The 21,391-nt window shown below is 44.2% G+C and overlaps 2 protein-coding genes across 7 annotated transcripts in view; one reads left to right on the top strand and one right to left on the bottom strand.

Moving 5' to 3' along the window:
• Window positions 1–2: 2 nt before the first annotated feature.
• On the bottom strand, window positions 3–5,452 carry LOC119025547 (UDP-glucuronosyltransferase-like). Its single transcript, XM_037109199.1, has 5 exons — window positions 4,469–5,452; window positions 2,993–3,124; window positions 2,599–2,686; window positions 2,283–2,502; window positions 3–555 (listed from the first exon to the last, which is right to left on the bottom strand). Exons 1-5 carry the CDS (start codon window positions 5,327–5,329, stop codon window positions 270–272), a joined length of 1,587 nt encoding a protein of 528 aa, XP_036965094.1. The 5' UTR covers window positions 5,330–5,452; the 3' UTR covers window positions 3–269.
• Window positions 5,453–7,390: 1,938 nt separating this feature from the next.
• Window positions 7,391–21,391, top strand: part of nxph2a (neurexophilin 2a) — a 28,836-nt gene continuing 14,835 nt past the window's right edge. The window contains exons 1-3 of one of the 6 annotated variants that reach the window (XM_037110785.1): window positions 7,391–7,453; window positions 11,809–11,823; window positions 13,619–13,769. In XM_037110785.1, coding sequence (XP_036966680.1) covers window positions 13,725–13,769 — 45 coding nt within the window. In that variant the 5' untranslated portion in view covers window positions 7,391–7,453; window positions 11,809–11,823; window positions 13,619–13,724. The other 5 variants (XM_037110784.1, XM_037110781.1, XM_037110783.1 and 2 more) reach the window with 5 other exon arrangements.

Here is a 21,391-nt window from a genome sequence, read left to right as displayed (position 1 = left end):
AGGTACAATCCAAGATGACAATTTTTATTTGCTTAGACGTTTGTTCCCCAGAGGATGTTTTGATCTGTCATCATGTTTCACATTTGTTAAAGACATTGTAATAATGGCACTTTGGTGGAGATTTCACAAACACACATGTATTGTACACACGCGCGCACACACACACACACACACACACACACACACACACACATATACACACGCACGATTGCAGTGTTTCATTTCATTATAGAATTTATAAACCTAATTAGTGTTGCATTAGAAAAAAACTACTCCTTCTTCTTCCTCTTTGCAGTCCCTTTTCTCAAACACTTGCGGATGCAGAACAAGCAGCACTTGAGTGTCAGCCACACAACGGTCAGGAGAATGACGACCAAAAAGCCGATGACGTCCAGGCAATAGTACTGGATCCAGTTTAAGTCGTGCGCCGCCACCCTGAGATGCGAGGCTCCCTTGTGTCTTATGACGAACTCGGTCCAGAAAACAGCCAGATCCAAAGGCTCAACGGGACGGTCCAGGTGTATCTGAGACAGCTCCACTATCTTCTCTTTGTAACTGCGGAAAAACAAAATGTACAGACAAATTTAAATCCCCTAATCTCCAGTTTGGATCACCACAGGACCTACAGTATATCCTCACACACAACAGATAAGACCTAAGAGATTTAAATCAGTCTAAAGAATAGCAGATTGCAAATAAGGAGGTAGCTTGTGTTGTTAGATTAACAGCAGTAATAAAACCCTTCAAATGACAGGTTATTAAATGCACCCATACTAAAATAACTCGGACATACAAACAAATCCTCAGTGTGTAAATAAATGTATTAAGACAGCAGATGCTAGTTATAACATTAAAATGATGGAAGGAAAACATTTATGGAGTAAGATATTTCAAGGAAGTATTGTGAAGCTGCATGTAATGTGAAATATGTTGAAGTATGGGCTAGCAGAAAGGAAGAACTGCACAGTATCTTCATTCAGTAGGCGACTAAAACGGCATAAATTGTCATTAACTTTCTCACATTTTCATGTGTTTTCAGTGTAGACACAAATGCAATGAACTATTGAGAGTGATACAGGTGTAAATCTCCCATTTCTTAAAGGGCACCCCTCCAGTTTTTTGACCATTAGAGGAGCCATGGATCGATGTCTTCACTGAGCAAATCCATGTTTTGTTTGTCTCATGCACACGCAGGAGGACGTTGACTATTTCAAGGTATTTTTCAGATCATTAGTTCATGGTCACGCACCGACAAATACAGCAATACACCAGCAAAGGCAATGGAGAAATGACTTTCAGCAAGCAAACATGGGTGTAAAGCGATGAAAAAAGTTTGATGAGGAAAGAACTCAGAACAATTATAAGAGCTGTAGCATACAGGAACAGGAGAGGTGAGTGAGATGTTGATCGGGTACAGCATGTACAAACCCACATTGTCCAGATAAGCAATCTAATCAAGCAGACAGAGTGTGTGTGTGTGTGTGTGTGTGTGTGTGTGTGTGTGTGTGCAGAGTGTTGACAGAGAAACAGTCTCAAGTGGACAAAGTTGTACACTTGCTTGAATATTAGCGTATATATGCTGTTGATCACGTACCATTGCCTGGAGACAAGTTTGCCTTTCTCTTTTTGTTTCTGGTGTTACGGTTACATTTAGCAAGTTAATATTTGTACTGTGCTTTAATTTTTTTACCTCAGTCTGTCTTTCAACCTCAGCGGCAACTGAACAATGTCTGAGCGCCATGCAAATGGAGACAGGTAGGGAGCTGTTTACAAGGCAATATCTGGAACTTCACTGCAGAGTCATTCCACATGGGAATGAATGCCGATTGTACCTTTTCCAACTGGAGACAAAAGCCCAGATGCTAGTGGGTGTGAAAGGGATTTCAGAGCATAAAGTTTGCCTAATAACACAAAATAACAAATCATTGTTTTTTTGTCCTGCATTTGTGTCTGTTCCTTTTGTTTTCTAAAAGTCACCAGCTTCAAGGTTCCCGCTGGGGAAGCTCGCAGTCTAGTAGGGCCATGGAGAGCCTGAAGTAAAAGATAATGAGAAAAGTAATTCCTGTTGTCTTGTGCAGGTGTACGTGTCGCTATACGAGCCTCATCAACCGCCGGATTGGTACTGAACATGTCAACTTTGTAAAATGCATTCTCACATTTCTTAGAGCTCGGGGATACACACAGTGTGCGTTGGTGAGACACCGTGAACGTAAACAATGGGGGAAACTCCACATGGCACGTTTCATTTGAATCTACGGGGTGTTTTATGATTTCCATCTTACCTTTTGTCATTGATGATTTTCTTCAGCGCAGCCACCAGTTTTTCACTCGTCACATCGTGAATACTGAGTCTCTCTGCGATGCCGCGGGTCACCAGGCGGTGCACGTTGTCGCCCTGGTCCCCGAACAGCGGGAACATCAACATGGGCACGGCGTTGCAGATTCCCTCGTAGATGCCGTGGGTCCCCCCGTGAGTGATGAAGGCTTTGGCCTTGGGATGGGCTGAGGGGAACAGCAGGGCAGCCATGATTACAGGGTTACAGTTTTGATTAGCGTGAATGGTAAGATTTACAACATGATAGCAACGCCCTGACATACCTAGGAGGTCATTCTGAGGTAGCCATTTCATAACTTTGACATTCTTGGGGGCATTTTTAGGTGGGACTCCAGTGTATCTCCACAGAACCTGCAAAAAAATAAAGAAACCTTTTCAGTTAAAGCCTTTGAGATGCAAAGTGTTTAAGCAATGTCAGTGAGGGCTTGGTGTGTTTACAAGAAGGCAAGGCACGGGGACAAAGTCCTATGGCTCAAGCTGATTGGGGTTTTAGCATACTGTGTGTTTAGTTTGAAATTCTCCGGCTGAAGTGTAAAGATTTGTCGTGCTCAAAGAGAACAATGAGCTGCCTTGGCAGAAGTAATCAAAAGCAGAACACTTTGCGTAGAGTGATTGTGATTGTGAGTGAGTGATTGAATCAGTTCAGGTCGTCGTTACCCTTTGAGGCATTTGCCCAAAGCCATCAAAGAACTGTTTAGCGATCTCCTCGGGCATGCTGGCCACCATCGAGCCCAGGGTGAAGACAATAAAGCCGTCGTCTCCTGAGCCCTCCACAAACTCTTCCAGGTCCTGCGGGGAGGTGGGAAAAGACACACAAATGTAACTCAGAAACACTGTATTCAGGATAGAGGCACCAAATTAAGCAATCCTAAAACCTTCTTTCGAGCATTCTCTACACATGGCCCCGTATTCCCTCTCTTGCTGGCCAAACTTTTTTTTTTTTTTCCTGGCTCAAATTTCACACACACTGAATCTTTGAGAGGAGCAGAAAAATCACAGTCTTTCACAATGTTATGAGCCAGTTCTTGGAAATCATTACACGATGTCAAAACAATCAGCAGCACCAGCAACATTTATCTGCATAGTTCAGTCTTGTAGCACCAAAAAATGATTACTGAAGGTGTATATTATCTGTTGTAAGAAGCTAATTTTTTGCATCTATAAATCAGCAACAACATTTCAGCTTGAAGTTATGTTTGTTGAGGTGTAAGCAAACTTTTGTTTTACACACACTGGGCAGATGCATCACTGCATTAGCAGTTATTTGGGGTTGTGTTTCTGGGTTTGCACTCTCCTTTCAGCTGTTTTTGGTCTCAGCCAACATCTGACAAAAATGTGTATTCGCTTTAAATGCTACATGATCCCTTTTCTTTTGCTAACTTTGTCAGAGCATTTGTTCTTTCCTGAATTGAGTTGAGCCGCTGCTGCTGAAAAAAGTGATGGTGAGAGCAGAATTTGCTGGTTGTGCAATCGCAACAGTGAGCTAAGAGAGACACACTGTGTAGTGATACACACGAGACTGTTACTACTGTATGAACGACCCCTTTTGTATCTATGACTCTATCAATTGTTAAAGGAAAAGTTCGTCCAAAAATGAAATTTCAGTCACTATCTACTCGCCCTCGTGCTGAACGAAAGCTGTGGGAAGTTTCACTATCCACCAAACATTGTTGGGGCTTCACAGCAAAACAGAGTTGCAGCATTCTCCTAAACAACTGGAGTAGATGGGGACTTGCTCCATACAGCTCGCCCGACGTTATTTTTAAGCTGAAATCCTCACTGCAGCAGCTGAGCTGAAAGCTTTAGCTCGAAAAAGTCGCTTTAGTCTCCAACAGCTTCAGTTGTTTGGGAGAATGCTGCGCCACCGTTTTGCTGTGAAGCTCCCGAAATGTTTCGTGGACTACATCATTTTGCCTGACTTTCCACTGGCATGAGGGGATAATGACTGAGTTTGAAGGGATAATGACTGAGTTTGAACATATTGTTTTGAGTGAACTTTTCCTTTACTCTACAACAAATAATTATGGGTGGTCTTCTGGTTTTCAAAGTTCAGGAGGTCTCAACACAATGCAAGGGGTATGTCATTTGCCTTAAATGAATCCAGATGTTTACATACATTCTCAAAATACTCACCGCTGGCAGAGGAGCCTTCTTTGCACAGTTGATCCCTCCGATTAGAGCCGTGTTTGGCATGACAGGCTTGGGCCAGTCAAAAACAAAGTCATGTCTGTGAAGCCAGAAAGCAGCCTCACCAAGAAGTCTCTTGTAAGTCATGTCGTCTCCGAACTGACTCCTGGTCAGGTCATCAAAACTGGAATACATCACTTTGCATAGGTAGACCTCCAGGAAAGACATGGCCATGTTTTTAACTCTCTGTGGGAAGGTCATGGCGGGTGAATTACCAGAGAAGGACACAGGAACATAGGAAACAGGCAAAGGGCACTGGTTAGCCTTTGCATCCAGCTCACATGGAAGTCCATGGAGGAAATAAACCACTGGGATGGAAAATAAATGAGCCAGGATGGAGCCGCAGGGCAGGAAGGGGTCTGTGAGCACAAGATCGAAGCCCTCTTTCTTCAGTCGACTTATTGTAGCCTTGTTGTTCAGCAGACTCTCGCAACCTGTCACCTGCATTGAAGTAAATGTAACCAAACGTTGCACATTGACGAACAGGTCTGTGATTTCCGGTGGCCTGAGGAACACTGACTCCCTCAGGTCCTCGAAAGTAGAATCCAGCTCAGCTTTGGTGTAGGGCACCTTGTAGAACTCCGTCTTGTAGCTCTCTGAGCCCTTCATCAGCAGGCTGCTTTCAGGCACCAGCACCAGGACCTCGTGGCCCCGTCGGGCGAGCTCCTTCACCAGTATCTTCATGCTGAGCCAGTGGCTCCCATCCACAGGATGAACGAGCACCTTCCCCCCCTGAACGGGCCCCAGACTGAGGCAGCACAGCCAGGCCACCAGCCCCAGCGTAGGAAACCACACCCCGCCGCTCATTGCTTCCTCTGTGCCCTGCAAGCTGGCTTGTTCTGTAGAGCTTGTGGAAGCCGTTTGTTGAGAGGAGGCTTTATGTGTGTGTGAGGGAGTGTGTGTTTAAATTGAGCAGGAAGTCAAGGCTGTGTGTGCAGGCAGGCTCTTATATAACCACAGGAAGACAGAGAGAGAGAGGAGATTCCCAGTGGAACTTGCGGAGAGTCGACCACTCAGAGTTTGTCTCCAGTTAATCATTCTCTTATGGGGATTTGCATACTTTTCTAATTGTCTTGTGTATTCATTTACATGGAACATATAGTGGCAAGCATACAACTTGTTCTGTGTCTTTTTTTAAATATAATTTGTGGTTCAGTTTTCCTTATGGATTGTTAAAAAAAATGCAATCTCTGTATTAATACGCTGTTTTTCAAATGAACTACGTAAACAGAAATAAGTTTTGTGTTTTTTAGGATAATCAGTAGCAAAAATACTTTTCTTTATTCCATTAACTTGTTGTGCTAAAATTCAGTTTTTGCTTGTGCATGAGCTCATTTTCTCCTGCAGTGGCTGGTCAGCTACACTTGCAAGTCACGGTGGCTGTGCATGTTTGCCGTAATACCTTCGGATTGGTGCAAAGTCCTCTTTGTTTACCTTGGCTGCTCCGTCTCTCCTCCCTCTGAAAAACCAGACACATGCGTGCAAGCGCGTATGCCCTCCTTTTTTTTCCAACCCCCGTGCTCTCACGCAAACATGGTTACCTATAACCATTGTGACGAGGCCGGTAGCGTGCAAAGCCAGCCGGTAATAGGACACCAACACCCTCCTCATTGGAGGGGGGACGATAACATCAAACAAACTCTGTTATTTGTGGAATTCTACCCTCGGTTCTGACATGCTTTACCTTAGAAAACCCTGTCCAAGAGAAACTGTTGCACTGTTGGTTGTGTAATGAACTGTCATTTATTGCCTCATTCTAATTAATTAGGAACAAGGGAATCGTGAGAAGAATATCAGGAAGTTCAGCTTTTTTTATGGCTCAAAGACACAAACTCCACTGCCAGGTTCTCTTATCTGACACTGTGCCGTCTCTGCTGTTTTATTCAATTGTCCAGAACGTAAACGACGAGATGTGGCGTCCTGTCAGGGAAACACATGTGTTTAAAGATTAAGGCGTATGACCAACTATTCTTGTAAAAAACAAAACAAAACGAACACTATTACATTTGATGCAATGACCACATAAAGGTGGCTGTCATATGAAATCACATCCTTTATTTGTCTTTCTCGTGCTTGAGAGTTTTCACGAAAGAAAAGTCTGGAAACAGCTTCTGTCATGCTTAGTGTCGCCAGGGAAAACGGAAAACCTTCAGCACAGCGATGACGTGAACTTGCCCGGACCTAGTTAGAGGGCAAATAAATAACTGAACACAGTAGCCAGGCTGTCTGTCCAACTTTTTAACAGTTTTGCTGTTTGCTGACAGTTACACTTGAAAAAAAACAAAAAAAACCCATGTTGCGCTGTTTTTTTTTTTTGATTAGCTGTTTACGTACGGAAAGGTTCCCATCTGAAGGCTCAGCTTGGAGCATTGTTTGCTCCAAATCTCCGTAATAATCGTCGACAATATACATTTCAGCAACCATAGATATGTTGAAACTCTTCATGGGCTCAGTTCTCTATTTCTTAACACTGTGCTTTGGTGTTTCAGCCCTTTCTGACTCCAAACACATCAAGTGCAGTAGCTTGCCAGTGGCCTTATTTGCTTCTGAGCTTGATGCTGTGGTTACTGCTCTAGCTTGACCCTCTTGAAGCTCCTCTCGACTGCAGTAGAATAAAGAGTGAGAAAAGTCCATGTGGTCAGGGTGGTTAGAAGGGACATACACTGTGTTTCACCACAGGGGACCGGGGTTGGCACCCTGTTTGTGGTCAAGAGTGTTTGTGTTTTTAAGTGGGGGAAATCAGATAGTGGGTGAGTTACATCACTTATGCTTCTACCAAACCACAACCTTTCGACACATTAATAACAGTCCAAAAGTTATGTCATACTAAGTGAATTGTTTGTCAGCATGCTTTTATTTTGAAAGATTACAGGACAGCTCTTTCCCACGGAGCCCTTCATGCCCACCACTGACAGCAGAGGTGCTAAAGGGGTAAGTAGGGCGTCATATTTTATAGGACACCAAGCTGCCGCATTTGGGAGTTGGGAGTGGGAATGTTTTTGTTTTTTGGTTTGGTTTAGATGCAAAGAACGCATGGTCAGGAAAAGGTCTTATTTTGGCGTAAAACACTGCCAGGCTGGATCCTGGCGCTGCAGGCACTACATGCAACTTCACCACCTCCGGACAGGAAAGTTAATAAATACATGTAATCTGGGTGCAAGATGTTCTCAGAGGAGAATAATAAGGTCCCCAGGAACACTGTTTGAAGCTAGAAAGGTGGCAGGGTCCGCCACATACAAAAACAAAGTCATGTGCTGTCCTTTAAGGTCAGTTTGATTGTTCACTTACATAAAAACCGTCGATGAAGATCTTTCCCCCCAAAAAACTACACGGTGCACCTTTAACTTCTCTGGGCTTTTTTTTTTTTGACTCTCACCCGCTTAATGTGAATGAATATGCACAGCCAGTCTGAAACCTGGCAGATAGACACAGGAACACAGAGTCCAGTCTCACTTGGCAACTTACAACAACAGGACCGGAACTGAGGCGTTTGGAGTGCGTGCAGGGTGACGAGGCTCTGGCATGTGAACCCGTGCGAGAGGTGATCGAGCTGCAGATTCGCAACCTGTTCGCGGCCCTTGACCTCCTTTCTCTCTCACGACTTGGGCCACCTCAGACACGCTATGTGCAACACCGCAGTTGTTTGTTTTCATTAATGACTAACGTGACACAGCGGGAGTCCGGACCTGATCCTCCACTAAACCTTAAATCCCCATGAAAAACATCGCTTCACCACAAGACAGATCCCGTGTACTTGAACACCTCCGGCTCCAGTCGCGCGCGGCTAGAAAAGAGACAGGTTGTGGAACAAACCTTGGCATGAATGCAGTTATAACCCGCTCTTAAAAGGTGAGAACGCGGCTACAAAATTAGCACAACAAAAAAAGAGATTAAGAAAAAAAAAAGAGACAAAATGTTGACGGCCTGTGTTGTGTGTGCCATTTTGGAAAAAATCCGAAAGTGCTGTTTCTTATGCGCCAGTTTGCAGCAGAGCCGGCGCCTGTCAAACAAATGAACACCAGTGAAAACCTTAATTAACGTCACATCAATACAAACGGCTGTTGGGGGATTTTGTCTGTTTTTACGCGCACACTTCTGTGTCGGTTGTGTTCACATTTAGAGCATTTCGTGACAGGCATATTTTCAGCAGCGGTGTAATTTGAATTAAAATGTTACAAAAAGGGGAACATCTGACTTCTTTACTGCTTTGAAGACATGTATTTGAAAAAAAAAAAAAAAAAAAGGAGCCTACTGCACTTTTTCTCTGCAAACTATGAGGAGTGTGTGCTGCTCAGCCAGGCGGTGATGCCAGAGAGTGCAGGACTGTGTTTTATTTAACTTCACACTCAAACTCATTTTTTTTTTTTTTTAATCGGGGCAATATCCAGGACAGCAATTTTTATTTCCATCTGAGTAATATTGCTAAAATCTGACCTATTTTAATCTTCCACTCTTGGTTGTCTGGTTCCGTTTGGTCTTTCCTGCTTGTGTGTCTGGAAGAGTTTTGACAGAGCGACAGAAACTGATTTTAAGTTTTTTTTCTTTTTTCTTTTTTTCTTCTAGTTTACAAGGCCTGACGTGCACCATCTTTTTCTTCTTCAGAGCTGATTTTCACCATGCGCACAAACTCGTCCTCTTCACTCCCTCGCTGCTGGCGTCCGGGTCATTCCTTTCGAATGACTAAAGAGTCACCTTTTAGAGCATTTTCCATCTGTTCTCCTTGAAAAAAGTAGTAGCGTACGTGCACAACCGAATCAAAAAAAAAGGCCAGGTGTCGAGTTGAAGTGAGAAAACCAATAAAACAAACGGCGGCTTGCACACAGGTCTCAAATATCTGCTTATTAAACGCGCCAAAATGGTGACGTTTTCATCCACAATGCTCCTCCTCACACTGTTTCAACAGACAGATGGTTGTTAAATGTTACTCACTGTGATTTATTATATTCAAACAATGCTGAATGGGGACTATATGCACATTTAATAACACTGATTAATTGATTAAACGCTGGACCGTTCTTCCTTTTAACAATTTACTGCTGTCGTATGAATAGATGTGTATTGCTCCTTGGTGAAATTAAATTTCAAAGTCCAAGTTGAGTTGTTTGTGTGCTGCGTTCTGCTGATTATTTCATGACCTGAACTCAGCCGACCTGCCCTGCTTTCTGTCTGGCAGCAGTGAGGAGACACTCAGCGTTGGTGTTTGATTAACAACTGGCGGGCTGCACGTTCTTATCACTTGAGGCGACGCTGACCACTCCCCGAAACCCTGATACAATGCAACGGCGCCTAATCAGTCACACATCCCCTTTAAATCAACTGCGTGATAGAAATTGTTACAGAGGTGAAATCAAGTCCTTGACAATGAATGACAGCCTGATATCAATCAGTGTTCAGGGTTCAGGACAGTGGGTCTAAGTTAGAGGCCCTGACAACTCTCAGACGACGGACACGTGAAACGGACGGCCTGATCTCAGACAGTCGAATCGGGACGTGTTTGTTTTGGTCAGGCGGCGACTTGACAACAGATTCAGCACTGAAAGTCACAATTAAATGTTCAAACTACTGACACTTGGGTCAGAATGCGTCACTGCAAATGGATAAAGAAACTCCACCACTCCACTTCACCACAGTTTCACTCCAGGGTATCAACTCTAACACAGTTCACGCGAGGGCAGCTTCTTTTATTTGGGTATTGAAAGGCGATAACAACTTTATCTTCCATAAACCGGTCCACTTTGCCCTAAACTGTGTGTATTTGGATGTTTCCCACTTGATCATCTTTATAAGAAAATGATTGTGTTTTCTTGCCTCTAAGCTAAATTGATTATTGAATAAAACTGAGCTGTTCATAGACCAAGAAACCAAAGTTGGGTTGATGGATTCTTTGGAGAAACTTACACACTGTATGCAGTAAACGGCCAATTCAGCACTTTAAAAAAAAAAAAAAAAAAAAAAAAAATTCTGGCAGGTTATGTTACTAGTTTTTTTTTTTTTTGTTTTTTATCCACCAAGATGTGATTCTGGTACTCTGTCGACCTTCCCTCCATTGTGTTCCAGGTGCCTTTACGTGATACCTTGAGCGCTTTGTGTGCTTAATGCAAAGTGAAGATTAATGCAGACAATACATTAAACTTAGTTGTCAAAAAAAAAAAAAAAGATTTGAATGTGTCTGTGATGTTTCACACCCTGGTTCTGACCCGTTCCCACAGACAGGACGACAGGCGCTGCACTAAATCCAGAGTCTGTTGTGATATAAAGAAAGAAACTGCGATGAGACACCTTCACGCTGACCTGATACGGCCTCGGCGCTACAAACAGAGACATTTTGTTCAGAAATGCTCCTCTCACGTTTCATCGCTTCGCCCGACCGACTCCTCGCCCTCAGACACAAGTCACTGGGTTTTTTTGTCGCAGCCGTTGAAGCTTAGATAAAGAAGGTTTAGTCGAGTAGTCTCCGGCGGCTGATTAAAATCTGATTATTTTCATACAGTCGGATAGAAGCTGGAGGTGTAATGTGACATCTGAGCTCGACACTGCAAAACAACTGCAGCTTAAAACCACACACACACACACACACACACACACACACACACACACACACACACACACACACACACACAGGGGGGGAAATGGCTTCACCACGGTCTCTTTTAGAAAGATAAAAACAGACAGCAGCTAAACAAAACACATAAATCTCATGCTATCATTTAAAACTATCCACTGAGTCAGCAAGTTTAAAATTCAAAGACAAAGTGTCCCACATTTTTTTTTGTGTGTGTGTGGGGGCACGATGGTCAGAAGCAGCTCCCACGAAGGTTTGTGTGGTGACCTTGGAGACAGTTATGAAGGCAGCTGCTGAGGATCTTCATGTTTGTGAAAGATAATGAGAGGATAAAGGGAGACTGTGGCATGAAATGTGGCGAGGCCTGAAGAACTATGCGGAAAACTTTGAACAGGAAACATGGAGCTGCAGGTCACGTAAAGAAAGAAAAAAAAAAGGGGAGTTATGTGATCGCTCGATTTGGCAGCAGCACTCTGAGTAGTCGGATGTTTTTTTTTTTTTCTTCTTTTTTTTGCAATGGCTGCTTTCAGCAGGCCAGATATGAACCTGACACCGGTGAAGACGACTAAAAGCAAAAGCCTGATCTGATCATTTATTTCATTCAACCTTTATTCAACCAGGCTGTCCCCTGATATTTGAATGTCTTATTTGATGGAGCACACTGACACACTCCCCCCCTCCTTTTTGTGTTTTCTCTTCCTCTGTTCTCCTTCCCTTCTCTCAGGATGCTGCTCGTCAGGTAATTATCCCTGCCACATATTAAAGGGAGGCTGGAGGAGAAGGAGCTCTCTTCTGTCCTGACCGTTTTAGATTATCTGTCTTCGTCCTCAGTTGGTGCGCTTGTTTCCTGATGAGGATGGAGGTCTGGTAGTCCAGTTTTTCGTGGCTTGCTTTCTTTGGTTCGTGTCGTCTTCTCTCAGTTTAGGGAGGGAAGTTTCTGGTTCATTTTGGCGTCCAGGCTTCCATAATTTTGGCATTATTTGTGCATAAGCAGTTACTTTATTTTTGCAAACTTGTGGTTGGGTATGACAAACTGCTGGTCACAAGGAAGAACCAACTGTCCGAAACTCACAGAGATTTTTACAGTTGAGCACAAATCCACCGCAGATGCATCACCCGAAACCCAGATTAGGGATAAACAATTGCTCTCTTTGGTTGAAAAGTGTCAAGTGTCATATCTGTCTGTGGCCACGTGGTGGCGCCAAAGTCCCACAGGATCCCTGGATCGCATGAAAGTGTCGCTGCCCGTGTGCGAACCATCAGTTTGTGACCTTTGGCTGGTCTGGGCTCTGTGGTCAGGACTGCTGAGTCAGCCGGTTTTCAGGTGAATAAAGATCACTCACCGCTCAGATTCTCCTCTTTCATACAGGCGCGATTCAACGAGCCCTGTGATATAATCGTGTTTATGAGTCAGAAGTCTTTTTTTGTGCGCGTGTGTATGATGAGACAATAAAAACGTGTTTGTTTGCCTCCTTTTTTTAAGACGAGCTCACATGATGCTGAGCAGCCGTGGGGCAACGCTCGGTTGTGAATGGTGACTGGATTCACATGCCCCCCCGTCATCCAGCCGTCACTGCCACCGCCAAACAGTGAGAAGTGACAGTTTTTTTTTTTTTTTTCAAACAACGTGTGAAGGGTTAAAAAAAAAACCCCCACACACGTGAAAGTGTCGCTGAACAAAACCTGATATCGGCGACATCGAGCCTCTGACTTTTCTCCCAGACGGAGAGAGTGAGACTTCAGACGCAGCACAATCTCTGGCGCGACTGACTCCCTGCACGGATGCGCGCCGACCTTGGAGTCTCCAGACGCGCAGCGCAGGATTTTGCGCACTAAAAAAAAAAAAAAGAAAAGAAAAGAAAGAAAGAAAGAAGAAGAAGCCAAGTCGAGCTGCTGAGAGCGCACAGCGAGCCGGACTGCCGTCTAACCGACCGCAGTCCTCGTCACCGGGATCCGGGCTCGCATGGGCGATGCTTCACCGCCCGCCATCGCGTTAATATTACCGCTCGGGATTAATTAGGGGAGAAATATAGCCTTGAGTTTACCTCGGGTTTTTGGCTCGAATTTTTTTTTTTTTTTTTGCAACTTTAGAGGAGTGTTGCCTCAACTGAGCCGCCGCATGCAGCCGCTCCAGCTTGTTTGCAGAGAAGCCCAAAGTGTCCCAGCTGCTGCCCGGGGGAGAATCCACCCCGCGTCCTGAGAGGCGGAGGCGCTCCGGGAGGATTTTAGGACTCTTTTTTTTTTTTTTTCCCCCTCACGACAAGTGGATTGACCGAGGATGATTCCGACCACCTTACACGACTAAAGCGAGGTATTACATCTAAAAAACGGTGAGAGGAGAAAAAAAAAAAGGTTTATTGTTCTGTTCTCAAGATAAGATTTAAAAACGTGCGACGTTCGAGGTCCCTTTCCTAAAAAAAAATATAAAAAAAATGTGGCAGAGGGTTTTGAGAGTGATTGTTTGCCACCTCTCACTTCTTCTTCTTCTTTTCTTCTTCTTCTTCTCTCCCCCCCTCTCTCTTTCTCTCTCGCAGGTGATCACAGCAATGCTTCAGCGGCGTGTGCGTCTGCCCCTCTCCAAATCTCCCAGAGAGGATTTAAGCGCCGCTCGTTTTGAATAAGTCGAGAAGTCTTGCGAAGATGAGAGCCCTGCAAACACTCCTGCTCCTGTTCCTCCTGCACCAGGTGAGCTGCGGGGCGACTGCATGACACAAAAACAAAAACGAGAAATGTGTGTGTGTGTGTGTGTGTGTGTGGCCAGCAAGGATTTAAAGAGAAAGTTTGCATTTTATTCTTAATCTGTTGGCACTTTATTTATCCTGTTGTTTGTTTGTTTGTTTGTTTGTTTTTATATATATATGCGTTATGTAATGTTTGTGTTCGTGCTTGTGTCGGTCCTGCAGTGTCAGATTCATTACTCACCACATAATGCCAAACGACAATTCAGTAAATTCCTGGCATCACAATCTCTATTTGGCACATCAGCGGCACATTTGTTGGCCGACACACACACGAACCTCTCCTTAAAGTCTGAAACGGGGGATAAGGAGCTTGTTTCCTGTCATTTTGAAACTTGCAGGCTATTAATAAAACACCCCAGGAACAGCTCATCTTGATGCACATTTGGTTTAGTTTAGTATTTTGAAGAAAAGATAAAAAGGGAGACCTCATCACCTCTACAAATATGGCATTGTATTTAATTTCCACTGCCTCTTGTAAAGTCTATTTTAGACACATGAATGGCTGATTTCATTCTGCAGACTGGACTGTGGCTCATTGGCTAATGTATAATATAGTGAGCAGTTCATTTGACTAATAGCATCTGAATTAACTTATTTCTCTCATCTGCATTGTGACTTTTCTTGGGAAACATGTAGATGCAGCAAAACAGAGGTCTGTGTTTATTGGCGCAATCATGTTGCACATTAACATGATGCTGTCAATGTGAGCTCCAGACTGACATAATCATTAGTTATTCTGCAGGATTAAAATGTAGAAGCAGAATCAGAATTTGTCATTCCTCTCCACTGTGGTGACCTTTTTTTTTTTTTTTTTCTCTTTACACGTTGTTTTATGGCCTAACTATCCCGCCCTTGTTCACTTCTGGCTCGACACAACCGCCGTGACGCCGCCTCCTCATTTACTCTCAGCTGTGTCGTGTCGATTGTCAGAGGTTAGCAGTCATTTTAATTTATTTTGCTCGGAGGCATGAAAAAAGGTTTGACCTCTGCGTCGAACCCTCGACGCCCCGTGAAGTGTCTTTGCTGCGCTGAGGTGGAGGGCCGGGGTTGAAATTACAAAAAAAGGAGAAAAAAAAAAAAACACGGCTGAGGAAAAACAATAGGTGGAATCTGTGGAACCAACTGCTCCTGCTTTATACATCGCCAAATGTGATGAAATCACAAGTCCCTGTAAACACACAGGGAAATATTTAGTATTTACCAGAGATTGCTTGTCTTAAGCTTCTTGGACATAATCTTTCTGTAGTATAATTCTGTTTTTTTTTTTTATTATTATTATGGGAATAAGCTCTCCAAACAGAGATCATACGCTCTGGGGAATTATAAACGTCTTTCCCCCACTTTTGCACATCCTCTATAGGCAGTTGAATAAAGCGCGGGGGGGTGGGGGGGTTTATCGTGATCATCCGTGCTTTGTGGACTCTCGCCGTGATCAGACCTGAAAAAGAAAATGCCACGCGATTGAAGAAGTTCTTCACATCTGCGCCGTCGTCAAAGAGGGCTCCTTTTAAAAGATAGCCTTGAACTGTGCAGATGCAGCGAGGCAAAGTGTCTGCTCCTGTGCTGTTGTAATCAGCCTCGTGCCTATTGGGAGCTCTGCCTCCAGAGAGAGAGAGAGGGGGGAGAGAGAAGAGGGGGGTGAGAGAGGGAGACAGGCTGCCTCCCTGGAGAGGCTCTCTTCATATGCCTCAGTGGCTTCTCTCCCAGCAGACCCACCGCTGTCCGACTGGGGACATATTGGCCCCTTATCAATATTCCCCTACCTTCCGAAGGGTAAAATGTTTAAATACCAAAGCGTGAAATGTGCGCTTAAACTTCCCTCTGCTGCGGAGAGCCGAGTCGATAGTTGATTTATTAATTTTTTTTTTCCCCTATCAGAATATTGGCTTCAGGGGGCCACCGTACAGATGTGATTTGGGTGACATGAGTTTAAATTGCAAGGCCCCTATTATTTAAAAAGAAAAAAAAAAGTTTGCAGGAAAATGGTTCAGGCTTTAGTCTCACATATTTGTCGCCAAATCATCCCCCCCAAAAAAACCCCCAGATGCAGTCTTCCTCTGGCGTCTTTATGCACACTCACACACAGAGGACTCAGAACATGAATCAAGAGGGGTGAGGGTGGGTGGGTGAGGAGGAGGAGGGGGAGAGAGAATGTAACCCCAGCCCGAGCATCTGTGCCGTACCCCAGGGACAAATAAGAGGGTCAAAGCCATCCTGGGAGAATCCATTCTTCCCCTTGACATCTGCTGCAGTTATCCTCTGTGCAATGACAGCAGAACAATGTAGATGCAGATAAAACATACTTGAGAGCCCTTGCTCTTTGCCATCTCCCCTCTCGCCTGCCCTGCCCCTGCCTCTGCTCCACAGATTGCATGCAGGGAAAGTCATTTTTTTTTTTTTCCCCTCATCGCTGCTTGGGATTAAGTGCACGAGAAGACATTGACAAAGTCCATTAAGCCTTTTGTATCTCATTGCCGGGGTAAGAGCTCTTCGGCAATGTTGTGTCATGACAAAGCATCTACGTGGCCCACGCCAAGGGGGGGGATCAGCGTTAAACGTATAGCTACCTCCCCAGAACCGCCGCCGCCCCGGAGGTCGGACGGAGCGAGGCATCTTGATGGAAGGGTGTGACGCATCAAAGAGACAACGCTTGAGCCGGTTGCTAGTAAGCTGAAACTCGTCTCGTCCTCTGGATCCGCCACACGCTCGGGGAGTTCATCCCTCGCAACTTTGATGTGCGCTGATTTAAGGGATTACAAGTCATTCCTCAAAGGATTTAGCATTAATTTCTGCGGTTATTTATTTCTTTTTCTTTCTTTCTTTTTTTTCCCTTTTTTTTTTTTTTTTTACAGTCTGGCCGCTCGATCATTCATCCGTTTGCCCGCCAATGAAAGCTGTAAATCGCGAGAACGAGAAAAAGTCAAATTTCGGTTCAGTTTTTTTTTTTTTTAGCCGCGAACGTTGCTTCTGCAGTGCTGGAGCCAGACAGCGAGGCTCTATTCAAAGTCAGAAAGGGGGGCTCTGGCAAGGACAACAGTTTTATCCCTGTCTTCATAACAAAACACAAATTCTACATAAATTCCCTCTCTAAGGGCTCTTTAACCCTTTTCCCCTTCCCCACGCTCAATTAGGCCTGGTTTTTTATTATTTATTTATTGTATATTTAAAGGCAACTAACACTGGGAAGTGTAATAAAATGTACAGTGGGGGGGATTAGGAGCAGCTCTTTAATCTCACGCTTCTGATAATACTGCATGGGCTGATTGATTAGTTTTTCAGGAAGCTTATGTCAGAAAAACCTAATCCGTCTTTGGATTGTGCCAGCCTTGTAAGGTTTTCCGCGCTGCCACTTTATCACGGCGGCGAATTACAGAGCTGCTGGGCTGTGATAAGGCCCTCGTCTCTTTTACAGACCCCACCGCCCGAGCCCCCTGTACCCCCCCCCCCCCATCACCCCACCACACCCCCACCACCCCTCCCACACACCCCCCTCTCCCTCTGGACAATAACATAAAAAAAAAAATTGTGTTTATATTCTTCACATCCCTGCTCTGCCTGGTCTTCACATCAACCTCTCCCAGGATTTGCCTTGTAAGAAAAGAGAGAGAGAGTCAGAGAGAGAGAGAGGGAGAGAGAAAAAGAGTGGAACTTAAGTCTTCAGAAACCCCACCAGAGAAATTGGGCGGAGAGAGAGAGAGAGAGAGAAAATATGAGAGGGAATGGCAGGCAGGCAGACCAGTCGAACATTTTCTGAGGAAGTGATTAAACACGGATCGACAGAGTGAAGAGGCCCTGTATGCATGCACGCGCCGCTTTCCAGGAATCTTTTTTTCTTCTTCTTCTTTTTTTTTTTTGGAGCTTACATGGCGCCCGATGTGTATCTTTTGCTCATATTGGGGTCACAGTGTTTCTGGCTCGAGGGCTTGACTAGATAATCCCCCCCCCGCCGCCAATAAACAATACTGGCCTTGGCATTCGCAGCCCCTCGGACCCTCATGAAGGCGAGGTTGTCATTTCTGCAGGATAACGGCACCCCCCCACCCCCCCCACCAGCAGACACCGCAGGTTGCATTGACTGTAACGAGTCTTGCCGCAACCTATTCCCTTTTACCCAATCATCAATCATAATTGTGTGTTGTACTGGCAATAAATCCATGATAAAAGGTCCTGGAATGGAAGAGAAAGAGGGGTTCCGGGGGTGATTGATAGGTGCGACACATTTGCCCTTTTGCATTTAGAAATCTCTGCTGCAGGATGGATCAGTACGGACGATTATGAGGCAGGAGTGAAGTTCTGAGCAGCTCCACTCCGGCGACTCTGGTGCAGGGAAACATTACATTTAATATGATGTTGGGCTTCCCGACGCCGGTCCGCAGCTATGAATTTTTATGGGCCGTGCGCAGCCCGAGGCGGCGTTAGATCGGGGAGGCTCGGCTACCTTATAGCATTGTCATTACCGCTCTGCAGGGTCAGAAACATCCAGCACTCTCTGATGCACAACCAGGGTGTTTAGCAGCTCTCTTGCCTGCATCGTTTTTTTTTTTTTTTTTCCCCACTGCCGCTGCTGCAACAAAACAAAAAGGTTGAAATCAGCTCGTACTGTACCGGGGCGGGTATTTCGTCTAAATCCTGCCTGGATTGGGGGGGTGGGGGGGCGGAATTTCATCTCGGGGAAACGGCGCCGTCACTCTTTTCCATGTATTAAATCAAATATTGCAATAGCTGTTTTGTAGCACTTCTGTTGGGGAAAACTGACGAGAAACAACATCTCCAGCGGGAACAGGCGCTGAAGTTTTTCCGCCCTTTCTGAAACGCTTTCGTATTTCCCAAACAGTCTTGACGTACAAAGTTCTTAATTGCCACCTGCTTTGGCACTTTGGAGAAGGCAATCACACCGCATGTCAGAGCTCGGGAAAATGATTGACCTCTTTAATTAAAACCGCGTTGCTTCCCTGTAAAAGGCAAGGTGTGACAGCTTTAGAATAAGTACAATAAATCTCCTTTCTGATTATTCTCAGGTTTTTTTTTTTTTTTTTTGCATTTCCTCCGCTGCCTCCGGGCTTTGAGGCCTTTTTCTTTTCCTGCTTGTCACTTCCAGCCCTAACAAAGCACTGTCAGCTCCCCTCTGTCTTTGTATATTTCTTTCAAGTACCTGTCTTCAGAGCTACTCAGAGAGAAAGGAAACAACGTCTTCTCCTGCACCCGTTTCTTCTTCAAAGGGAGCGCTTTCTGTGAAATCAGCCGCGGCGCAATCTGCTTCCAGAACAGAAACATTTGCTCTGTCACATTTAGTGGACGCGCGTTTGAGCGAAAACAATTTTTTTTATTTTTGGGGGGTGGGGGGAGTGAAAACCCCCGTATCATTTGCAGCGTTGGATTCGAAGGGAGGAAAACAAATCGAAGTTGTCATCCACACACACACACACACACACACACACACACACACACAAAGAGCTCAGCGGGAGAAACATTTAGTTTACGTCTTCCTGACATGACAGTTAAAAAAAAAAAAAAAACCTCAACCGGAAACCCTGAAGTATTCCTCCTCAAGTATTAGCCGGAGGAGTTTTACAAGCGTGTTTACATTGTCGTACAGAGCAGTACGGCGGTAAAAACCGGTCAAGAGAAAGATAATTACACTGAGTCCACCGTGCTTTCCTGGTATTATCCCCCTGAATCCCCCCGCTATCAGACACGCGGAGGTGTGCTGCAGGTGTCAGGAGCCGGCGCAGGAGTTGACGCTTTGACCATGTAAGGGGATTATGAAACTGATGATGCGTTGAAAGGTAACGCCTGCCTAAAAAGTGAAGTGTTCGGGGCTTTGCGGCTGTCACATGTGGCAGGTGCTGAGATAACACAAGTATCCAGATTACCTGGAGGCACTTCTCTCCTAGTGGGATCTTTTGCGAACACTTTGTGAACACCTGACACCTTTCGCTTCATTTGAATTTCCCACAGTGAGTCACTCCCCCCCGGGCCTTGTTACCAATGAATGTGAGAAATGTAATGATGATAATGCTTCTGCATGTTGATTCACATTTCTTCGTGCATCTTAATCTTAATGTGAGAACTTCTTGAACTTCATTTTAGATTTATTACAACTCTTTGTATTAGATTTGGTTGATTGTCTTGCTTTAAGCAGCTGCAGACATCTGTAAGACTTCATGATAACCATCATTGATAAATGGTACATTTACAGTTAATTACACTCAATAGATATTTCACAATGAAACATTGAATGAAACTATGGATTAAGCTTTTGTTTTTTGCAAAGTTGCAGCTGATGTTCATCATACTTTTGGAAATGGTTAACAAATTATAACATTTCCTAACAGTGAAATAACTTAACTAAAGTTTAATTAACTTTGAATTCATTGTTTATTGCTGATGGTTATTTTAAATGTATTAGTGAGCTGTACAATGTAATTAAGTACCTTTGTACCTGTGCTATGGTATAATTTAAAAGTATTTCTATTTTATACAAGTGTTTCTAGTCTTTTATCAGCAACTTTTAGTTTAATTCAGCTTATGTCGGTCAGCAGTAACAATTTTTCATAACGTATGTGCATAAGAATACATAAACAACAGAAAAGTGACACCAAAAATATGTTTTCTACCCTTCTTTTCACGTGCTGTATAAGCAGCTCGTACTTCAGCAGGTTGAACATGAACAAAAAACACAACAAACAGTTAACAAAACTTTTCATAAACGAAACACGTTCCCCAGACACACAGCTCTTCCCTACGTCTTTTCAGACCCCTTGCTTTTCGTTAAACATACCTATTCCCCTGAGCTCACGCCGACATGTCTCTTATTCCAAACAGCCTCTGAATACAGTTAGGAAGCGCCCTGCTACATTAACCTTGAGAACAAATACTCAGTTTATTTAACATACATGTCTTTAAATTAAACTTCCCATTAGTGTGTAAAACAGTTTCCAGTCTCCAACAGGTTCAACAGTGAACAACATGCAGTCAAACACTAACTCAGTGATGTCATATGACACAGCTTCACCCACAGGCTCCATTATGATACATATTGAATACTGTTACTTTCGATATTTTAAGTGATTTTCTCTCATAACGCGACAAACTTTTACCTAAGATTGACATTATGAATCCACACGGATCACATTTCCTTTTTTTCCTCCTCCACTACGATTCATCTCTTCCCTGACCGGCTGTATATGTCAAAATAAGTTCATCGGTAACGACACAAGTTCGAGCCACAGTTGAAGGTTCGAGCGTCCCGCGTGCTGAGCGCTGCCTTTTTCCATCCCGATAAGAACGCTCCGAGGGGGGAAAGAGCGGTCAAATCCAGGATTTAATTCACATTTAATCACCAACTGTGGTATAAAAGCTCTTTTCTTGGTATCAGCCTCCCCGAACCGATCAGAAGAAGGAAAAAAACATGCTTTTTTTTTTTCTTCTTTTTTTTATGTTAAGCACAATGATGACAGAACAAAAAGAGCTTAGAGGAATTACACTAGTAAGTACTGCTACTGTCACCTTTCACTTCCTGCAGCCCGGGCGGAGCAGCAGCTTTGGCTTTAATACTGAGGCAGT

The sequence above is a fragment of the Acanthopagrus latus genome, chromosome 9 (assembly GCF_904848185.1).
Source record: "Acanthopagrus latus isolate v.2019 chromosome 9, fAcaLat1.1, whole genome shotgun sequence".
In the NCBI taxonomy this organism is placed as follows: domain Eukaryota; kingdom Metazoa; phylum Chordata; class Actinopteri; order Spariformes; family Sparidae; genus Acanthopagrus; species Acanthopagrus latus.
Note: the sequence above shows the minus strand (reverse complement) of the source record. Positions and strands in the feature narration are given on the sequence as shown.